At 35.8% G+C, this 24,164-nt stretch overlaps 2 protein-coding genes across 2 annotated transcripts; both read right to left on the bottom strand.

Moving 5' to 3' along the window:
• Window positions 1-4,991: 4,991 nt before the first annotated feature.
• Window positions 4,992-7,658, bottom strand: LOC135157108 (neutral cholesterol ester hydrolase 1-like). The gene is made up of 2 exons (XM_064111620.1): window positions 7,654-7,658; window positions 4,992-6,811 (listed from the first exon to the last, which is right to left on the bottom strand). The coding sequence occupies exons 1-2, from the start codon at window positions 7,656-7,658 to the stop codon at window positions 6,022-6,024; spliced, it is 795 nt and encodes a 264-aa protein (XP_063967690.1). The 3' UTR covers window positions 4,992-6,021.
• Window positions 7,659-16,207: 8,549 nt separating this feature from the next.
• On the bottom strand, window positions 16,208-21,066 carry LOC129279156 (arylacetamide deacetylase-like). Its single transcript, XM_064111735.1, has 3 exons — window positions 20,686-21,066; window positions 18,946-19,177; window positions 16,208-18,365 (listed from the first exon to the last, which is right to left on the bottom strand). Exons 1-3 carry the CDS (start codon window positions 20,830-20,832, stop codon window positions 18,298-18,300), a joined length of 447 nt encoding a protein of 148 aa, XP_063967805.1. The 5' UTR covers window positions 20,833-21,066; the 3' UTR covers window positions 16,208-18,297.
• Between the last annotated feature and the right edge of the window lie 3,098 nt (window positions 21,067-24,164).

Below are 24,164 nucleotides of genomic sequence, written 5' to 3'. Positions count from 1 at the left end.
AAATTTGTGAGAACAGATCAAAGTCTGTGTTTGCACTGTCAAGAGAATACCGCTATCGGTAAGAGAGTGCATACGCAAACACTTCCACGTGAGATATGAGGAAGATATGAGCTATTTCCACACTGAATCACATACATATAGTGTACAACACTTAAAAGCAATGATACAATGACTCCACCAAATGATACACTGACATCAAATTATGAAGATGTCTATTTGTACACACTTGAACTGATTGCAAACATCACTTATGGAGAAAAAAAAAAGCTTATCATGGTGATAAATGCCTACAATACCAGTAAATCATTCACATTTTCATCATATTTGGCAGATTTTTCCTACTCTCATATTGTTTATATGATAATATTCCATGGACATGCAAATTGCAAGGTCAGGGGTTCAAATCCCACCATATTGCAAGCTTTATCGTGGTAAAATAAAATTAACTTACATTTGCCAAATATATGGCACTGTGGAAAAGTCAAAGGACTTTGTTTGGCAAGGAAAGTTCCAGTGTTGTGCTGGAATACTCCCTAATGAGTGGATAATGTGCACAATGGTATGGCAGTAATATGCATTTGCCTCTCTCCATCCAGGTACCTGGTTGGGTGAAAGCAAAACTGGTATTTCCTTGGCAAGGATAGTGCCACAGCGCCATTCTGGAATACTCCCCAGAGAGTGGATAATGTGCATAAACAGTGTGGTAGAATCAAGCAGACTCTGGCAAGACAAGAAATACATATGTTTGCCTCCCTCCACCTAGCTGTTTTTATGTGTACCTGGTATGGTAAAAACAAAAAGGGGTTTGCTTGGCAATGATAGAGTCACAGTGCCATGCATGAATACTCCCCATGGAGTGCAGAAATAACATGGTACGTATATTCAAGCAGTCTCTGGCAAGACAATTAATCTGAGTTTGCCTCTCTCCGTCCAGGTGTTTTATATGTTCCAGGCCTGTTACTAGGATTAAATCAGCAATGGGGTTTGCTAGACAAGGAAAGTGCCATAGAGCCAAGCTGGAATTACTCCCCAGAGAGTGGACAATGTGCATGAACAGAGTGGTAGAATCTACTGATATAATATGTGTATAGTGCTTTGTCACATCACTGACAGGTCAAGCATGGTGTAAAAAAAATAAACAGGATTTGTTACTAAGTTCTTTTCCAAAATGTTTTTTGTGCGCTTTCACAACAGGCAGATATTGTAAACTATGATTGATGTTATGATTGATTACTTGCAAGTAATGATTTGATCAAAGCATTCAATCATTATCCTACAATTAATTACCACGCTTTGTGTACCAAGTCCAGTAGCGACCGCACAGAAACACTGTTAGTGAAGGTGTTGTTAGTGCTAACAAGTCACTAACAAATCAGCCACTAACACCATGAGCAGAATGAACGCACAGAAAGCACTGTTAGGCCCAAGTGTTGTTAGTGGGTTTGAGCCTTATAGTTAGGCAAAATCTATGACGTACTATAGTGATGATGTGCGGATTGATACAATGTAAGGGCCTTTATCCCATATGCTAAATGTATGTATTATCATTAAACCGGGGCTCGGATTTGCACCATTGATTCTTACTTTGTGATGACATTGTACCGCGGTGTTAATTACTGAATTCTTATTATTTTAACCATAGTAGGTCCATGGTTTAACATAATACATAGACCTTAACATCGATGAAAAAATGATATATTAACGGCAAAAGTCAATAATTGTTTGATAGGGGAAGGGGGCTGTATAGGTTTGCTCGGAGAGTGGAAGAATGACTTCCGTCTATGGAGGTGTATAAAGGGAAGCAGGATGTGGAGTATATAGTCATACAAACAATTGAACATTAATCAAATAAAAAAGGCATTTATAAATATGTGATATAGTTTTGCATAACTTACGTAAAAATGATATTATATTTACTATAGGCGAGCTGATGATGTCATTTGTCATTTCCCCACTTATTAATTTGTATCATGGACCAATGAAAAAGATGGACGATTAACGCGAACATTTCTTTGATCCAATGATAGTCACCGTCATCTGGTTATGTGCATCTTAATGAGAACATACATGTGCTGTTACATTAGCAATTACCATGACTACCAAGGGTATCTGATCACTCAAATACGGAACAGTTTCCCGGTCCTGATTTCTGTTGGCTGATACCCTGTTTCAGCATTTGCCTTTCAGTCAACATGCTTCATAATAATGGAGCAGCAAACTTGAGGAGCAGACGATTTTTATGATATAAAATATGATATTATTCGATCCGCTAACTACCGCTCACACATAAGGACCTCAATAACACTGAGAGATACACGATCTATAAATGTTATGTGCCCAGAGGCGGCGGAGCAGAGGATTATTTGTTTGTGTTTGGGGGGACATCTATATCTGGAATATTATGGAGAAACTTGGGAAATTGAATTTTAAATGGTAAACAATCAATCACAATATTGCCTCTATATTAAAATATGCGGACATTTCCCCAAACATGGAACTAAGATTACCAAAGGTTAACAAAAACTGCACATCAATTTTCCATTATTTCATTGATTTGTTATCAACTGCGCATATAATTTGTGAAATATAAATGTCCAATCACTAACTGCTTCAGTCCCTTCTCACGGTGACCATCATAGGACCTAAGAAGACTAGTATGAAGAGAATGTTATTCAGATGACAATTACAGTCACCTGTTAGTGAATTCATTATCTAAGCGATGAATGTCCATCTCTTCATAGGTCCATGTTTGTATATGAAATCGTGTTCATTTAAACTGAATTTGTCCTTACAGTTGAAAGTAAATATGACCACTGCTTCAGTAATCATCATGACCATTGACAAGTTTTACAATGGCCTACGTGTAGTGTTGAAACATAAATTTACCAGTTCACGGTCAAATCAGGAAAAGGGGATATGACTTATATTGGTTTTGCAATCACAATCATAATCACAACATGTACATAATGGGGGGAAACAAGGTAATAACAACAGTAATAATAATCATGAAATAAGAAAATCGGACTTGGCTTCGTAATTCTATTCTAGGATATTCATGGTGGCATGATAGGCATCAATGTTTTCAAAAATACTGTACAGTATTCCCTTCATTCAATTCATATTTTATTTATCATTCTTCATTATTTTCCATTTAAGAATTATGTTGATTGTAATTACAGTCTTCTCATCTAATTTCATTATGTTTTCTCCCACACGTATTGGTGATTGGAGCATTGGCGGATCCAAAGCAATAATCAATTTTTTTTATGTAAACATGCCAGCCATTTTTACCCAAGACAGCCCCCCCCCCCCCTTTGAAGCAATAAAATATCCTTTTTTTGCGCGTCAGTTTTTGTTGGGACAACAATACCTTCAATTTTAGACGTAAACCTTTTTTTTTGCTTGCCATACTCTTTCTCGGGCCCCTTTTGTAAGAAACTAGATCCGCCCCTGGACTGGAGTACCCTTTTAATTCTATCTAGGTCTATTTTAAAGCACTTGATATACAAGTTTTACGCAAGACACGCAATAGATATTCACTAACATTGTCACTATCGGTGCCCTTGGCACTGTTAGTGAATAGTTCAAACATTAGCGCTAATGTTAGCTTCTGTGCGACCTTGTAATGTTAGTCTAACAGCGCTAGCTAGTGATTGGGCTAACACTTTGCTTCTGTGCGGGCAAAACCTCGCTAACAGTGCTGTTAGTGCTCTGTTAGCGCTAACAACGTTTCTGTGCGGTCGGTACAGGTCAATAGTTTGTGCACCTGACTACACAAACATACATTATTGATTAATTTCATTCCACATGGATGCATTATTGATTAATTCTATTCATACAGTACATACATATCTTTATAGCATTACATGTATAGTCTATTACGTTTTGATGTGCGGATTGTGACATATCAGCAGAACCCAATACTAATAGTGCTATTACTGTTTGTACATGTGTAGACTTTTGTATTGAGATCATACATGTTACTGGATATGAGCCATTTAGACTCCTTTGTTCATGAAGTTATCGATAATAGCCCAGTGTGAACCAGCAATATACAGCTGTAGCAAAAGGCATATTCCTCGGTCAAGCAAGCATTCTCAACTTGTGCTGAATATGGATCCGTCTGTTCATACACTGTTTTTTATGTACTGTAGATTACCCCCCCCCCCCCCATAGATCTATTACCTTCACTTGCTCCAAGAGAGAGTGACTTTATCTTGACATTTTGACACATGACATGACATTCAGACATCGTGAGTTTTTCATCCCTACATGTAGCAACAAAATTACCAAAAAGATAATAACTTCCTCAAACAGGGTTCAGGTATTGTACAATATAATTTTCATTTTTGAGTGCTATTTGGGTCTTCCTCACTGGGGCGATTGCTGAATTTTGGAGGCTATTTCGCCCGCTTCAAGGTTAACATATTTTGCATAACAAGCAATGATGCAGTAAATTTGCAAATATTCTGATTTTGCCACCCTGATGTTATCCAATTTCTATTCTTGAATATTGTTTGTGGCGATCTTGGGATAACTCTGAAAAAAAAATGGTCATCAAAAAGCATTCTAAGTCCATTTGGAGAATTTTTATGGTGATTTTGGAGCTCTAGGGTGAAGTCAGAAATGAGGGTGAGATCACTCATGTCCATGTAAATACCACACTTACCTCAAAATAACAAGGCCTTATCCGTATTTCCGTACATATTAAAATCAACACAACATCTCATTGAACTAGAAGAATATAACAATTTACAATTTCTCAAGCATGATTAAGTCCCCAAAACTCCCAATATTTCAGAGTATACATACATACAGTACATGGCACCATACATGTACATCAGCTTTTCAAACCCAACCAAAGACAACAATAACATGAATGAATTGTTCTGATGGAAAATCATACAACATTCTATAAATATTTTGCATATTGTATATATGCACTGAACCTTCGATTGGCCTTGAAGGCCCTGAAGGCCCTGGCTTCCAAGTCAGTCTGGCTGGCTTTTTTTTTTTATATAAAAAGACCGAATTGATCAGGAAAACTATTCAAAATCCTTTGAAAATTGAACAGCTCTGCAGCCGATCAAATTCTATTATAAAACCTGCTATAATCTAAAATCTATAAACATGTGGTAAATGTATAATCTGTACAAGTTACAATCAAGAGTCAATCATGATGCTGAGATAAAGACTACATAGAGATTGCATTGAAAAGCAAGGTGCATTGAATATTTCATTTTGATTAAAACACTATTAATTAGACCACAGAATCATTTTGCTTTATAAATAAATCATTCGTAAAGCCAATAAATATTTTATATCAATATTTGTAAGATATGCATGTACATACAGTCAACATGTAAAATAGCCATCTCAATTTTCTAATTATCTACATGTACATGTATGGCACTATTCACGATTGGTTAACCCATGGCTTCCTGGAACCTGTATGGAATGATGGAATTCAGTAGTCAATCAGTTAAAAGGGAAAAGGGCATTTGACTTCTTTTTGTGATCTGTACCCATCACGGTCTTCACGGACCAACAACAGATCTGGAATTTGATTTTTGGCAAATTAGATTTTTAAAAGATTGAGAATTCAACTTTCTACGATGTTTCTCATTAATGTTAGACACAAAGCAACCATTAAATACCTAAACCCCTTTTTTCCATTAATAGTTGAATAACTGGAGAATGTGCTTTGGGTTTGTTCTTTTTACACTGAACCACCAAAGGAAAAGACAGGTGATAATTGATGGCAAGAGATTATTTGGAAAAAAAAATTATGTGAGCTGGCAAATAGTTTTGTGCACTGTATACAACATATATGACCACTTACTTGCAAAATACATGCACAATTAACATGTATGTACAACCCCTTTTGAGGATGGTTTTCACTTTTCAGTATGCTGCAACTGGTTTTGGAGCTTTCATATACATGTAATTTAATAATTCATACTTGTATCCATGTTGCAAGATGGCGAATAACGGTGACTTGAAATAAGGTGGATTTCTGACTCAAAGATGCTCCTTTGCATAGGCAAGACCATCTTCAAGCATCTTTCGGCCATTCTTGAAGTTTATCCAGCCTTGCCAGAGGACACCATGAAAGCATCCGTTATAATTCACCCACTCCACGTGGTTCCCGGCTTGTTCTAAACGCTTTGCGTACATGATCCCATCGTCCCGGATGCAATCGAACCCACAGGTCGCGATGAAACTGTCTGGCATCCCGCGGAGGTCGTCCCGCATGAGGGGATCGTGCCTCGGATCCATGTACACATCCTTCAGCTTCTCCCACAACGCGTCGCTGCCCGTGTTGTTGGGCGGCGGCTTGTAAAAGTCCGGGATAAGCTCTTTCGGGACCAGGCTATGATTAATGTTTCTCTGGTAGCGCTTGGTCTTCTTAAACGAGGGCGCTGTGTGATTATTGGACATCACTTGACCCATGAACTCGAAGTCCGCCTTCCCAAAGTGGTACATGCTTCCCAACCACGCCAGCGTCTGATGCGTCAGCATCCCATTGTTGCCGAAAAGCGCCGAACACTTCTGGTGGGAAGGTGTTTGGAAGTCGAACATCTGCGTCCCGGGGTAAAACAAGACCTGGACCTTTATGTTAGGCAGGTCCGGGTCGTCGTACACCTGCTGGGCTATAACTGTTGCGAGGTAACCGCCAGCGCTATCACCCGATACAGCCACCCGACTAGCATCGACTTTGAAATCGCTCGCATGAGTCAATAAATATCTGGTTGCTATCATCGAGTCTTCTATCTGAGCAGGGAACTGATGTTCGGGGATCTTTCGGTACCTGAAAAAAAAAGTGGAAAAAAAAAATCATTATAATTCTTGCAAGAACAAACTAAAAAAAATATTTTTTTAAACTACTCCACCGGACTGACACAGAGTTCATCTTTTCATCGGGATTTTAACAAGACTATAATGCAAATAAATAAAATTCATTGATATTGATCAAATCAAAACATTGACTGATAGCTTGATCTTTTACAAATTATGACAAATAAAATTTATATTGTAATCCTAATCATTTTTCATTCATTTACTTTGTTGTACCTGTATTTCAAACATTGCATCAATCTTTTTTTTATAATCTACAAAGTTCATATTTTCACTGTGGAAAGCCTATGGTGTTGATGAAATATATGTGATGTGGAGGGGGAAGGGTGGAATTGTACAGTACTCTTTGCATTAAAGATAAATGCCAGTTGTGGTAACGATTTCAAAATGAGTTCGTACAGAATCCAATGAAATGACCACCAAAGTGTCTGTTTGTATTGAAATGAAAAATATGTGCCAAAGGATTCTGGAAGAAATTGTGTAATTGCTGAGAAAGTAGCAAATAAGCATGGGAATCGGGTCAAGCATCGGGCCGACATTCAAAACATTAATAATACACTGTCCCACGTGCGCTTATCTGTGTTGGTGATCTTCAGTGTGAACATTTTTCAGCGTAGATTTCAAGATTTCACAAAGTTCAGTTTATGTAACTGTACCAGATCTAGATCCTCGATGATATAATGACAATTAAACCTGGTTTTACAGACTTTCTCGTGAAATCAGTGTTTAAGTACTGCAACTACTTTCATTTACTAGTATCTTAAAAGGGATACCCCAGGCTAAAGATAATCATACTGCATCTAATAGAGTAAAAATCACAAAGGGCTAAAATTTCATCAAAGTCTGATTATTAAAAAACTAAAATATTACATTTTAAACTTTAGCAATATTATGTGAAAAGTTATATCATGAATGCATTAATAGGTGGGCTGATGATGTCATGTCCCCACTTTCCTGTTTCTTATGATATCACATGAAATCATATTTATTTTCATGTATGATACAGTTTGTTTCTTTTGCAACAAAATAAGTTGCAACAGTGAGTAGTCAATCCAAGTTTTTTTTTTTCATTCTTATAAGACAGAATTTGAATAAATGAAATTTCATAAACATATGATAAAATACAAAAGATTGATCAGAGATATTACCGTACATCATCAGCATTCTCAATACATATAGAAATACATACTGTACATGTAATTGTTACAATGTTTTACCAAAATAATGCAAAGCTTTAAAATGACATAACTTTGTCATTCCTTGTCTGATTTTAATGAAATTTTCATGGTTTTGTTTGTCTGATTTTAATTTTTTTCTATTCAATCATACAGGGGTGTGAGTTGTCACAAATTAAAGATCTGAAAACAGCTGAAACTTGTATAAAAAGTCTGAAATAGAAAGAGCTCCCATACTTTTTGTACAGAGGAAAGCCAAAAATAAGCTGAAATTAAGCTGAAAATCAAAACGAAAAAAACTGAAATAAGATAAAAATCTGAACTCTCACACCCCTGATCATACCATTTTCAGCCTGGAGTACCCCTTTAAATACACTTGTAAACACAGCAATTCAGCACATACCCCTTAAACAAGTTCTATTATTCACTCCTCATTAAAGTACTTTTTTGTATGCTTTTTAGTTAAAATCTAACCATCTTTTCAGCAATAAAAACCCATAATTACATTCCAACATGCTAATAACCAAAGAAACACTACATGTACATGTACATGGAGAAAAATCTAGGGGGAACTCCATGTACGTGTAGTACCATCAGCATTCTGACAGACTTCAGTATTTACGCATAGAACAGGGCAGGTCCAAGCTATTGTCCCCTCTGAAGCCAAAATTAAATCTTTGCCTAAATCTAACATATCGTATGTCATTTTAAAGCTTATACTCTGAAGTTTTTTGCCCTATATTTTTTTTCTTCTGAAAACGTAAAGTTAATGAATGCCAAGGTCACGATTCCAAGAAATCATTAATTAGCGTGACGTACGGGACATCACATTTTTTGATCTGCAGATAATGCAAATTATAAATTTGAAAATATTTCTGTGGGGACTTGTTGTGCTATTGCAAACATTTGAGAAAAAAAATGATTTGAACATTAATTAGTTATAAAGTTAATCATCTGGTCTCCAACAGGCAGTGTCCCGTACATCACAATTTAGCATATGTTTTTTTTAATTCTAATTAAGAAAAAGTTGAACAGTTTTCTTCACACTTTGGAAAGTTCTAATTTATATTACTATACATCCAAAAATTATATTGAATTTACTGAATTAATTTCATGTTTAATTATATCAGCTAGTTAAGCTTTGTGACGTACGGGACAAATGTGTGACGTACGGGACACACCATAGGTTTTCTATGTAATTCTCATTGGGGTTATTTTTCAATAAGGAGCAAAGATATTGAAAATTGGGATAAATAATATCATCAGTGGTTGAATATTGGTAAAAGGCTGATAATAAAGTTATGATTTGTAATAAATAACATTACTATTAATTAATTAAGTTATTAATTAAATCTTTCATAATTATAAGGTCATAAAGTTTGTTATGTTTTGTTTAATCATATACTATAATAGAAATATATATCAATCATAATAATCCATGTAAAATTTACTTTTTCACTTTGCTTTACATCCAGTTAATTATGAATTTTGATGAAATTTCATTTTCCCCATTCGTTTAACACATGGAATTATTTGCAAGACATCTTTCATAATATTTAGAAGGTCGTAAAGTGTTTGCTATGTTTTGTTTCAGTGTTTGCTATTAAAGAAATATATATCAATCATGATAATCCATGTAAAACTTAACTTACTTTGGTTTTATACATCAAGTTAATTATAAATTTTGATGAAATTTCATTTTCCCCATTCGTTTAACACATGGAATTATTTGCAAGACATCTTTCATAATATTTAGAAGGTCGTAAAGTGTTTGCTATGTTTTGTTTCAGTGTTTGCTATTAAAGAAATATATATCAATCATGATAATCCATGTAAAACTTAACTTACTTTGGTTTTATACATCAAGTTAATTATAAATTTTGATGAAATTTCACTTTCCCCATTCGTTTTACACATGGACAAATGTCCCGTACGTCACATGTCCCGTACGTCACAGCGCGGATGTTCATATTTTGAGTTATTACATAATAACATCAATGAGTTCTATCATTTCATTCATGGCTAATGAAACTTGATAAGATACAAGATGGAAACATGAAAATGGGAGATTTCCAGCTTATTCCAATTCACAGAGGGGTCATTCCATGCCAATTCACCCAATGAATGTGCAATTTTGCACCCGACCCTCTCGGAATTCGTTGTAAATTGGTACACATAAAATTCACCATGGCCCACGCACAAAACAAAAAAAAATTAGTCCAATTGGTCCGTCGGTTCTCGCGCTACGGCCCGCCCTTTTCTCCTTGTTTTGACAAAAATGGGCGTGACCCTCAACTTTCAATGGCCACTGCGTCGTAACGTGTTGACCAATTTTCATGAAACAGGTACCATTTATTAGGAAATTCAGAGAGGAATCCAAAACATGCATCAAATAATGTATTGGAGCAATTTATAAGGTCATGACCTTTGACCTTTACTTTGACCTTGAGTTTGACCCCCGGACTAATAATTTTTTAACTTGATTTTTATGTATGTTAATTATTAGTATGATATTGACAAAATTTTAAAATCAATGATGATATTTTATTTCTTCACCTTTTAAAACTCTTCCAAAGATACCATGAAATTTCACTCTAGTCCTACATACTGAAATTCATGTTAGTAAAGTGTTTAATAACCATTTACATGATTTCTTCCAATCTTAAGTTACAGTATGCATGCACATGAAAAGAAATTAAGCTCATCAGTTCACAAATGAAACATTAAACATTTATGCTCATGAATAGGTATCTATTTAGGCATTTTGATGTTCAGCAATCAACCGCGTAGCCAGGATTTCATTTTGGAGGGGGCGGTAAATGCACGCGAAGCATGCTAACGCTTAAAGAGGGCGCGAATCGCGAAGCTTTTGGTGTTTCATAAATTAAAATGAAAAGGAGTCGTCTCTCTTGTCTCTAGTATCTATATCAGCTCCAATTCAGTTGACTACATTGTGATTTTGAACCTGGTTTTCATGAACCTTGTTTTCAAAAAAGATTGTGAACGCACAAAAAAGGAATACAATGGAGGAAATTAAAATGATAATAACCCCGCGCGAAGTGCGGAAGCTAAAGCGATTCATCAATTTTTTGCCATGAAAAGGGTCCCGAGAAAAGGATATTCTCAAACATATATTGAATACTTCCCTTGGAAAGATCAGATTTGATTACAAACAAATTAGCGACAGTGCATATCTTTAACTCGCAAAACAGAGGAGAAGAAGTGTATATGCCAGGAGGAAGATATTCCTCCCCGCGCAGAGCAACGAAACTCTGAAATTTAAAAGGGCGGATGTTTCATCAAAATAATGCAGATCTCCAATACCCCATCGGCTCTAATTAAATTAATTTTCTAAGATTATTGAACTTCATTAAAAGGAAAATAGTGCGCAAGAAGTTGAAACTTCTGTGATTTATTGAAATTATATAAAAAGGATGCCTAATTTCTTTGACTTATCCTGAAGCGCTTCATTTTGAATTATAAAGAAACTTAAGAGTCATTCAAAATTTCAAACTGAGGGCGAAAAACAGGACAGGAGATGAATGTACAGGGAAATGAAATGAAGTTGAATAGAATTTGATAAAAAAATATTGTACTTTTTTATTTAATACCCTTATACGATACAAATTTTATACCCTTTTTGGATTAGGAACCTGTTTGCCCCAAAAATTATGGTTGTTTAGTAATGAGCTGAAAAGCGGGAGAAGTTGACTTTATGGAGGTGACGGCAGAAATTGATATAAAGATTTTACCCGCCTGGAGCCGACCCGACCAGAGTTGCGCGATCAATTAAAAAAAAGATAACTTCATATACTTCGGCCTAACCTTACTCTAATTCCATGCCCTAATGTATACATTTGAACTTTAACTGGCAATAAACACATATAGCTGAGGTAGAAAAACAGGGTTAGAGAAAGGGTGGGGGAAACAATGGAGATCTTCAATATTTTCATTTAACCGCGCGCAGCGCGGAAGCAAAATTCATAATCATAAATTTACAGCAAGAGTGAAGGAGTTTCTCTTTTGAGAAAAAAAATAATAAAAAGAAAAAAAACACAAAGCTACCTTTCTTCCCTTTCCTCCCTTCCCTTTTCCTTTTCTCCTCTCTTTTTTCCCTTCTTTTTTCTTTTTGGGGACGTTTTGGGGGGGGGCGACTGCCCCCACCGCCCCCCCTGGCTACGCGCCTGTCAGCAATATATATCATATATATATATATATTCTTGTTAGTAAAGTGTTTACTTTTATCATCAAATTGTTGAGTATATGCCTATTTACTAACAAGAATATATATATATATATGTATATATATGACATATATTGCTGAACATCAAATTGCCTAAACAGATACCTATTCATGAGCATAAATGTTTAATGTTTCATTTGTGAACTGATGAGCTTAATTTCTTTTCATGTGCATGCATACTGTAACTTAAGATTGGAAGAAATCATGTAACTGGTAAACACTTTTACTAACATGAATATTAGTATGTGGGACTAGAGTGAAATTTCATGGTATCTTTGGAAGAGTTTTAAAAGGTGAAGACATAAAATATCATCATTGGTTTTAACATATTTTGTCAATATCATACAAATAATTAACATACACGAAAATAAAGTTAAAAATTATTTGTCCGGGGGTCAAACTCAAGGTCAAAGTAAAGGTCAAAGGTCATGACCTTATAAATCGCTCCAATACATTATTTGATGCATGTTTTGGATTCCTCTCTGAATTTCCTAATAAATGGTACCTGTTTCATGAAAATTGGTCAACACATTACGACGCAGAGGCCATTGAAAGTTGAAGGTCACGCCCATTTTTGTCAAAACAAGGAGAAAAGGGCGGGCCATAGCGCGAGAACCGACGGACCAATTGGACTTATTTTTTTGTTTTGTACGTGGGCCATGGTGAATTTTATGTGTACCAAATTACAACAAATTCTGAGACGGTCGGGTGCAACCACTGGGTGAATCCAGATGGAATGACCCAGAGTTTTAATGACGAACTTTAAAAAAAAAAAAATCTGCTTTTGTCTGGTCCCGTACGTCACAGTGCATATTACTTAAAATATTACATCGTTAATGGAATTGTTGATCACTAATTTTTTTAATGAATAAAGAGGGCACGACTGGCCTCCCAAAATCCATAAAAGATTCTCTGTTATGCATTCATTTTTTATGTTACACAACTTTAAAGCCTCTAAATGTCCCATACGTCACAAGTAAAATAGCTTGGACCTGCCCATCAATGGATTCAGCGTTAAACCAAATCTATTGTTCTCTGCTGTAGTTGATTTGCATTCCTTTATTGAACACAAAAAAAAACAATAAAGGAAGATGGAAGACTTGTTGAAAATAACTGTTAATCATCAAGTTGATTTGTTGGTCACTTTCAAGTAATTGGTTAAATATTTCTCATAAAACATATCATCTTTAACATGACAATCCAGACTGCTATTGTATCGACACTGTATTTTATGGTAACTAATAGTGAGAAAGAAAGCTGACTGGTAGTGCATAAGGTAAAACTAAACCTGCATGTACATGTACTCTGAACATTTTGTGGAGATGATGGGGCCAAGTTTATAGGAGCCTGACTACAGAAAATCCAATGTTCAATCCCAAGCCAGCCATGGCACTTTTGCTATGTAGTATAAAAAAAAATGCAAGACATTTTGTGGAATACCATTTCCTACACATCGCTTTGATAGACCTTGTATCTTTTTATGTCATTGCTGAAAAAAAATGTTTGTTGTTGTTTTTGTTGTTGCTGTTGTTGTTTTGTGTTTTTTTTTTTATTGTTGCAGGTTAATCACAGGACAGTACACAAACACACATGTACATGTACATGTAATTCAAATCTTTCCTCAATCAACCCATAATCAAATAAATGAAATTTGACAATCACAATAATATTCCCTGCATTTTTGGCTCCTTTAACCTTCATGGAAATAAACTACATTCCTAAAGGCATTATTGTTTAATACCAATCAGCATTCTCTGCTCAAACCCACATTCTACTTTATCCCTCAGTGTGAACACCAGGAGCCCGTAACACAAAGCTTAGCAATGATCGTAGAAACACATCTCTACGATTGATTCCTTGACTACAATGAACAATCAATCGTAAAAATCAAGCGTACGATTAATCGCTATAAACCTTTGTGTTACGGGACCCTGGTGGGTGTTTCATAAAGCTGTTTGTATTAAGAGCGACTTTAAGAAGACTGGTGGTCATTTCTTGTGGTAAATGGTATGTTCATTGGCGATGGTTTAGCACGTAAGAAAGGATCACCAGTCGTTCTTAAAGTCGCTCTTAACTTACAGCTTTATGAAACGGCCCCCTGGAAACCATATTATTCATTCTATTTTGTGTTTTTATTCATCAACAGCGATATATGTACAATGTCATACCCATATACATGTACTGTGGCCTTCTGTAATGAAGTACATGTATATATCGTACTAGGGATTCATTGAGGAAGAGGTTCATCTAGATTTTTAGCTAATCTGTTTTTTTTTCAAACAGTACATGTTCATAGATGCACAGAGATATGTACCAAATTTATTTTTCTAAAAGGTAATCAGCCAATTGATGCAGCATTGTTGTGCATTGATTTCTAAATACTCAATTTCTTACTACAAAGTACATATGTACAAACAAACTCCATACTTTTGTACATGACATGCTTTTTTATGCACATTGAATTAAATCTCTATGATCAATAATAATACATTTGTAATGCGCTGGGTATCCATCATAAAAAGATGCTCAAAGCACAGTAAAGAAAAGATGAAAATAAATGGAAACCTAATTAAAAACAGGTAAGAATTATTAATGTATTTACCTAAAAGCTTGCCTGAATAACCAGGATTTCAGAGAATTCTTTTAAAGAGGTGAGACAAGAAATACTGCTGATATGTTTTGGGGAATTTATTCAATAAGAATGGCCAGGCATGTATATTGACATGATCAATTGCCAATGAATATTGAGATTGTGGTATAGAAGTACGGATAAGCTAGCATACCTTTCATGAAGGTTATGAGAGGGACTGTAAGGAGTGTTTCTTTATTAGGAAGTCCCTCCCCCCGGCCCCATTTTTTTCTGTATACTCAATGCAGTTGTAGACAACACCTACATGTACATGTATCAACCTGACCCACAATATGTGTTACTGTTTTCATGAACCATCCCAACAGGATACAGAAGATATTTGAGATGAATGTGTTCAGCTTTTAAACGGTTTGGCTGGCGGGTTTACAGCGATGACTGAACTTTATAAGGTCTCAATACCACAACCCACAATAGTAAGGAAAAGTGAGTATAAACTGTGAACAGTGTCAATAATGAACCCATGGATGCAACTACAGTGCGTATCAAAAAAAACGGGACAGATTTGAAAAGTCTATAAAATTTTTGTTTCAAATAATGATGTCTATATTTTGGTGTCAATAGATGCTCTAAGGTCTTATCTTTGAAATGCAATTTAAAAAAATAAATTTTATTCATGCTTGACCGAACACGGGACGTTTTTGTTGGGGGTTCAAAAAGAGGCTTGCGCCAGAATTGCAGAATATGTGCATGTAATACAATGATCAGACTTCTTGCTAATCAGGAGACTTCCTCTTGACCTATTTTCATTATCTGTGCCACAATTTTTGAATTATGTTGTCAAATTTCATTTACAAAGTTATTTATTTAATTGAATTATTTTGTTTTTTCATTTAAACTTCTCTTACCTTTTAATTTTCCTTCATAAGTAACTGAGAAAAGAAGATTTTTTTTGTTAACCCAAGCAAGAAGATTTGAATTATTAATTGGGAAAACTTGTGATTATTCAAATCGTTTTATTATGTGAAACAAATTATGTTATGTACCTTTAAAAGACATGAATCTATTTTTCAATGGGTCATTAATTCGTTGACCAAGTTTAATTGCTTGACAGGAAACACAGGAAGGGATTCATGTCTTTCAATGACAATGGTGTATTGAGTCAATTTTGAAGGAGCTAGATATGGCAGATCGGGTAAAATGTATTAAAAAGTTGTGAGCGAGCGAAGTGAGCACGCAAATATTCCCACTTTTTTTAATTACAATATCAAATTTTGTGATAGATTTTGACATAATATTCAGCAAATAATATCATATTTTACTTTCTATCTTTCCTTTTATTTTCTGTCCACTTTTTTTCTTGGTCATGATTTTTTTTAATTGAGGGGGGAAGCAACCCCCGAGCGCCCGCCCATCTGTGTGGCTTTGTTCAAAAGGCACCATAACCTTTGTAGCACATAATGAAAGGATTTGAATAAAAAATCCATGCTCTCCCATAATTCGGTTGAAAAAAATAATTTAAGCTTGAAGAAGGAATATTCAAAGCTAACAGAGAGCATATTAAAAAGAAATAACAGAATAATTCAATCAAATAAATAGATCTGAAAATGAATTTTGACCGCATGATTTGAAAATTATGGCAAAGATAATGAAAAGGTTAAGAGGAAGTCTGCTAATTAGCAAGAAGTCCGATCATCATATTACTCATATTCTGCAATTCTGGCGCAAGCCTCTTTTTGAACCCCCAACAAAAACGTCCCGTGTTCGCTCAAGCATGAACAAAACTAAATTTTTTTAATAGCATTTGAAAGACAAGACCTTAGAGCACCGATTAACACCAAAATATAGACATAATAATTTGAAACTAAAATTTTATAGACTTTTCAAATCTGTCCCGTTTTTTTTTATACGCACTGTATATATAATGTACTTCTGAACACTTCTTAATTCCTGAACATGAAGTTTTAATTTTATATATTTTGACCTCACAGGGATACTTTGTGAAATGATGGCACAAACAAATACTCAAAGGGGGTCAACTGATGGTTCACTGCCCCTAAAAAATATCACTACATGTAGGCAATATACAATAGGCCTGTTTTACAGTGTAAAAAGATATCCAGATTTATGAATGTTTCTTTTTTTGGGGGGAACCTAGCAATCATTGTATCGCTATAAACCTATTCAATGTAAACATGGAAAATCCCTGAGTTTACAAACATTACTCTACATTTATACATGCTTGCTGCTACCTGGTTAGCCAATGGCAAGCTTACCAGGTAACGTCAATCACATCCAGTCTATGTATGAAGTAGTAAAAATAAAGCAGGTTTTATGTCAGAATGCAGAACAACGACACCAATATAATATAACACTGCTCTGACTGAGAGCAAATTATGTTACAAATTATTACATTTTATTACTCCCTGCCAATCTTATGACTTACTGTATGACTTGACATTTAACTGAACATTGGCCAAATCATTCTCAAGAATTTATTACTTTTTTTTTATCATTCGAACACAGCTTTAGACTCACAGGCCTGTATTCCGAACTCTGGTTAATTCGAAGTTACATATACATGTAACTCTGGTCTAAAGCCGCAGTCTGTACATGTATATGGGCAGCCAAATACATGTACACTCTATCTCGAACAGTAGAGACTTGGTTATCAGCATATTTGGCACTCCAACCGAATGTTAGTAAATGTCTCAGAATGAAAACTGAAACAATTCTTTTTAATCATTGAACACTAGGAAATGACATAGTAAACACATAAAATGTATTGTTAACAAAGTTCTAATATTTTCAGTTTCCTATCAGAGTTTACTGTAGACTCATATGGCTAACCAAACTTCAGAATATACAAATAGCGAATAGGCATGAGTGCGATGGTGCGAGATTTCACGAGGTGAAAGAAAGATGCTCTATTCAATGAGGTGTAGCCGCACCATAGCACGAATAGGAATATTCGCTATTTGTGTTGTAAAACGCCTCGGAATCTAGCGAAAATATTTTTTAAAGAGTTTTTCCTGCAGTAATCTATGAAAAGAAAAGAAAAATATTGAAAGCGAAAAACAAAATCCCACAAGCGCACATGATCTTGGGAAGCATTGCGCATTTTTATAGCCAGCAGGCTACATGTATGAGTGTATTGCACCTTCATTTTTACTACATGTATTAAAGCGCAATGAATTAAATCGTATTGTGACGTCACCTCCTAAAGGCGTGCAACGGTACATTTTGGACAGTATATTTTGGACGGTACATTTTGGATGGTACATCCTGTGTGCAACGGTACGAATGTTTGACATTCAGTCTCCCATTTGCTCGCGTACAACAAGCTACATGTAAGTAGGCGTTGTACAATATGGGACATCGAATGATAATCCCTTTGACTATCTCAGATTAAGTATATCATTCATTATTTCAACTTACTCAACTGACACCAAGACAATGTCTAACTTCTCCGCCATCTGCCGAGTAAGACGATCATACACATCTATTGGTGAGGTGAGAGAATAAAAGAAAATAATTTTTTTTAATGATAATTATGGCAGTAAATATTCAACATGAAAAATCTAACAAGAAATTACTTAACTTCTAGATTAATCAATCAATCATATATTTCAAAACATATTTTGTTATATTTTAATGTAGCCTCTCTACTTGTTTGAAAAAATAACATTTTGCACTATTAGAGACTATAGAACAGAGATGATGTACCGGTACCATTAATTGTAATAATAAGCTACTTTTAATCAGTTTCTAATAATGATAATTTGACTATACAAAAACAAATAGGTTTATTACTGAAAACATTGAATATGATATTACTTTTCTGATTCTAGGCAAATATAGATCATACACGTATTCTAATTTGATATTTAACTGTGAAAAAGTTATTATTTTACTAAATGCACATGGCTTGCAAATACTTAAATAAAATGCAATTATATTGTTGTTATACATTCTCATCATTGTTGTTTATACCATAACCATATATTAGGCCTAGATTACATTTTATTGACTTAGTCCACATGTAGGTCACAATCACTTCATAAGAAACTTCAAATACTTACCAATATTGGCTAACGCCAAACCGCCACCATGCATGAAAACCATGGCTGGGGTAGCCTCCTCCTTTCTCTCAATCGGCTCGTACACACGAACTCTGACCCCATCAAAGTTCATCACCTTTGACCCTATGTTCGACCCCGGGATGAGCTCCTTTGGTCTGTGTTTTCTGTACATCCCCCGGTATGTATCCATAAATGTCTGGTTTCTGCTCGCAATCCGGTACTTGACAAAAGCCTGGAAAATAAAAAAATTGTACATGTATTACTGATAACAGAATAAGGATATTAATGACGATGATAGTAATCAAAGTAATGGAATAGGAAGGTGAAAAGGCCAAAGAAGAGGACAAGAAGAATCAGAAACACAACAAGGAATAATAGTACATGTACTGCACATTAGTTTGATAAACCAAAATAATGACCATGTGCATCTGTAACAATAAATGATGAAAACAAGAGTCTACATGTACAGTACATCATCCTCAATAAAAGTAACAATAATATCTTAAATTATTAATTATAATAATGATGATGATGATGGTGATCGTGATGATGATTGTGATGATGATAATGATGATGATGGTGATGATGATGGTGGTGATGATGACGATTATGATGATGATGATGATGATGGTGATCGTGATGATGATGATGATGATGATGATGATGATGATGGTGATGATGATAATGATGATGATGATGGTGGTGATGATGATGGTGGTGATGATGACGATGATGATGATAATGATGATAATGATGATGATGATGGTGATGATGGTGATGATGATGATGATGGTGATGATAATGATGATGGTGATGATGGTGATGATGGTGATGATGATGATGATGGTGGTGATGATGATGATGATGGTGGTGATGACGATGATGATGATGATGATGGTGGTGATGATGGTGGTGATGATGACGATGATAATGATGATAATGATGATGATGATGGTGATGATGGTGATGGTGATGATGATGATGATCAGACATCCTACTAATCACATTATCATTATCATCAACATCATCATTGACATATCACTATCATCTTCATCAATATCGATCACAATGTCATCATCACAATTTTGACACCATCGATTTTGTCATCTTTTCTTTATACATCACCAATGCCAATGTTAACATCATCATCATAATTATCTTCATCGTCATTCCGATCATCACCATCATCAGCATCATCATTATTACCATTAATCATTATCATATTCATCAATTATCATCATCATCATCATTATTTGTCATCACCAATCATCATCACCATCATCAATCATCAGCAAATACACCAATCATCATTATTGTCACCACCAGTACAATACACCAGACGGTGGACTGTAGGCCTACTGTTTCCAGAAGAAGAACATCATCATTTCCTACAATATCACAATTAATACCACCATCATTTACTAATGTTTAATGGAGATGGTGGAGTTAATTGTGATTAGACTCCCATCTTTACATCACAAGATCATGATGTATCAAATACCATCAGCGTCCTACATGTAGCATAAATTGGCAGTGATACTTCATTAGCTGATTAGCCATGATTATTAATTGCGCAACGATAAATACCTGCACACCACATTAGCCCAGCAGCCAACATACACAAGACAGTGTCATCAAATGTCATTGACACCAATATTGAATATTTACAAACATCACGAACATCTTCTGATCTTGTCATCATAAACAGTGTCAGTAAATACGAGTTTTTTTTTTTCTTACCAAAACTCGTGTAATTTTCGCCACACCAAGAACCAGACGGTATTTCCATGGTTCTGCGAGGCCCTTCGGAACAGGAGGGTGGAAGAGGTAGCCAGAAAGAGCTCCTAAAATAAGGACACCGATGATAACATAGCGAGAGACACCCATCTTATTTCAATATTTGGAGATATCAATTTTAACCGTGAGTCTGGAACTATGCCAAGCTACAACAAGACGAGACCTTGTGAAGTTGTGACTTGTGTTGTGGGGCTGCGGCTGCTGGGCCGGTGGCTTTGCCTGGCGATGGCTGTATATGTAATGCGGCGCCGCGGGTTTTGCTTTCGATCTCGATGATAACTCGTGTTTACACGGCCGGTACTACCGTATGCGACGTGATGATATGATGTTGATGAATGCAAGCTATTTCGGTATATTATGTACACAAGGACCATACCGTACCGGTACACATCCCCATTAATTTATGAATAGACTTGACAGTCTGCCAGACGTCAAGCTCGCGATCGCAGCGGAGCAAAAAAAAAAAGGTAAACATCACATTGTCGTAGATGGCGATCTTTCATTTTCAATTCCTGAAACATTAGTCAAACTCTGCCTGTTGTTACTTATTTTACTTCCCGCCTTCATGGCCTTGCTGGTGGCTTGGGATCGAAAGATAAAGGGGTAGGTCTCTCTGAAGTGAAATGAGGCACCCAGTACTGGATAAGCCACACACATACCTGGTATTGGATAAGCAGAAATTGGTATTGAATGTTCATATTTCCTTACACTGATAACGAAGCCGAGAACTAAGAAAAATGTAATAGTCAGAATAACAGGGGTTTTCAAAGTGGGGGGGGGGGGGGCTGAGCTAAAAGTGGGGGACTGACCATGCAAAAAAATCACAATCATATATGATAATTTTTACGTTTTTGTACAAGGTTTTTGAAAAAAGTGGGGGGCTGAAGCCCCCAGCAACCCCCCCCCCCGCTTCCGCGGCCCCTGAGTAATAGATATCAATGATCAATCAATCACTGAATGTGGTACAGAGGTGGATGGGCGTTGCAATAAATGGGGTAACAAGCTGTGTAATGTTCGTTGCAGCGCCCCCACACTTTGCATAGCAGGAGGCATTCCGCAGTGGTGTAAAGTAATGATCAAAATATTTGAGACGGCAACATGGTCGTATCATGGGCTACATTTCTACAACTTAGTCGCGAACACGGGCATATATTATGGACCCCTACGAAAAACAGTATTGTTGATAGGGTGTTCCATTCCACGAGTGGTAAAAAAAATAAATAAACAATATTTTCAACAAAGTAAATTGTGATTAATTTTACCATATTCCACCATTTTTTACACTTTCCTTTTTTTTTTTTTTATTTCTCATGGAAATTTTGGGAGGCAAGTGCTCCGAGCTCCCCGCCCAATTTATATGCCTGTACGAGCAGTAACAATGTAAAGAACGAAACACGCATATTGAATAAGTCAATCAGATGTTTATTTTCCGAAAATGAAAAGGGTTCGTTTATCAGAATACTGTGGCATCCATCGAATATTCGTTCATCTGACGATTACATAAGCTCCGTTATTCCAAACGATAGATCGATCTTCGGAACATAAAATATGGTTCAGTAAAACTGTGAGCAAAAATAACTATCACGATTTTTCTTCTTTTTTTACGGAGCCTTTAAAGTGCCATCGACTTGACGACTTGGAGAGATACTTTATCTTGTCATGTCGACATAATAACCTTATTATGTCGACATGGCGAGATACGTTATCTCGCCAAGTCGACTTATAAGAAGTTATAATTATGTCGACATGACGAGATACGTTATCTCGCCAAGTCGACTTATAAAAGGTTATATGTCGACATGGTGAGATACGTTATCTTGCCAAGTTGACTTATAAAAAGTTATATGTCAACTTGGCGAGATATTTGGACTCTTGCCGGGCCTTGGACACTTCATATCTTGCCATGTCGACATATAATGTTTTATAAGTCGACTTGGCAAGATAAAATATCTTGCTATGTTGACATATAACGTTTTATATGTCAACTTGGCAAGATACCGTATCTCGCCATGTCGACATATAACTTTCTATAATAAGGCGAATTGGCGAGATAACGTATCTCGCCATGTCGACGTATAACTTTTTATAAGTCGACTTGTCGACATAATAAGGTTATTTTGTCGACATTGCAAGATCTCGCCAAGTCGATGGCACTTTTTTATCAAACCTTTAGAATAACGAACTCGTTTTCGGCCGGATGAACAACATTTTTTAATAATGGACTTTAATTCGTTTTTGGATTAACCACCTTTTGGAATACCGAGCTGTAACATTGAAAGACTGCACTCAGATCAGTGGAGGGGATCACACTTCTTGTATTAAAGCTTATTAGGTTTTCTTATTCGAGGCCCCCTCCCCTAATATATTATGTTCATGAAATTCATTTCTGGTAGGCATGGCATTCAGGGATCTAGATCATGTTGGGTACCCCTCCCTCCCTGCCTTCAGCCTCCCCTGATAACCTTTTTTTTTTGCTTGTCAAATTTTCCTGCCCCTGGTCCCCCTACCTTTGGGGAGAGATTTCCTCCCTTGCCCCCCCCCCCCCCCCCTATATCACTCCCACTCTCCCTCCCTCTCTCTGTCTCTCCACTCTTTCTGTTCTTCTCTCTCTCCCTCTCTTTCATTGCACTGCAGTCTGGTTTTCTCTCCCCTTTCCTTTCTAGACCTCTATTAGAGTCAAGCTCCTAGCTACGTAATTCAGCAACAACAACCAAAATTGTTTGCAGATTATGTTGAATAATATTTAGACTTGTATACATTCGTTATCAAAATACACAAAAAAATATTTCGCTCTCTTATTATCTCTCTTATCATTTTCGTGTCTCTGTCTTAATCTTTCTTTTTCTTAATTTTTCCTCGGCTTTTCTTTTAACTTCAGGAACAGACCTATCTGCCTATGTTACTGAAGTGAAATTAATCAAAAACAATCGTAATAATAATCCAAACCAGTGAATCGTTCATGTCGTTTGTGATCCATGCATGATAGGCCTAAGGTTTGAAACCAATAAAAAAAAACACAATCGTCTATAATCGATGGCAAGATGGTCCTCCGGACTGAAAATACATTTAAAAAATCACCTAGCAGAATTTAATCAAAATGATAATTGAATCTTAAAGTGTGGCGATATTTTGTGAAAATATAGCTATATACACGTCCTCACGAATATTCATGAAATGGGCTGATGATGTCATATCTTTACTTTCTTTTTTATCATGCTATTACATGAAATAATATTGTTTTATATGTTATAAATTATGTCTCCCTTGTAGTGGAACAAGGTGCAGTAATGAATATCTAATGCATTAAATCAGTTGTCAATCCAAGTATTTTCATTCTTGGAGGACGAAATTTGAATATGTATAATTCCATATTATAAAACAAAACAAAATAAGTGGGGATCGTCATCAGCTTACTCATTGCA

The sequence above is a fragment of the Lytechinus pictus genome, chromosome 16, assembly GCF_037042905.1.
Source record: "Lytechinus pictus isolate F3 Inbred chromosome 16, Lp3.0, whole genome shotgun sequence".
Classification (NCBI taxonomy): Eukaryota; Metazoa; Echinodermata; class Echinoidea; order Temnopleuroida; family Toxopneustidae; genus Lytechinus; species Lytechinus pictus.
Note: the sequence above shows the minus strand (reverse complement) of the source record. Positions and strands in the feature narration are given on the sequence as shown.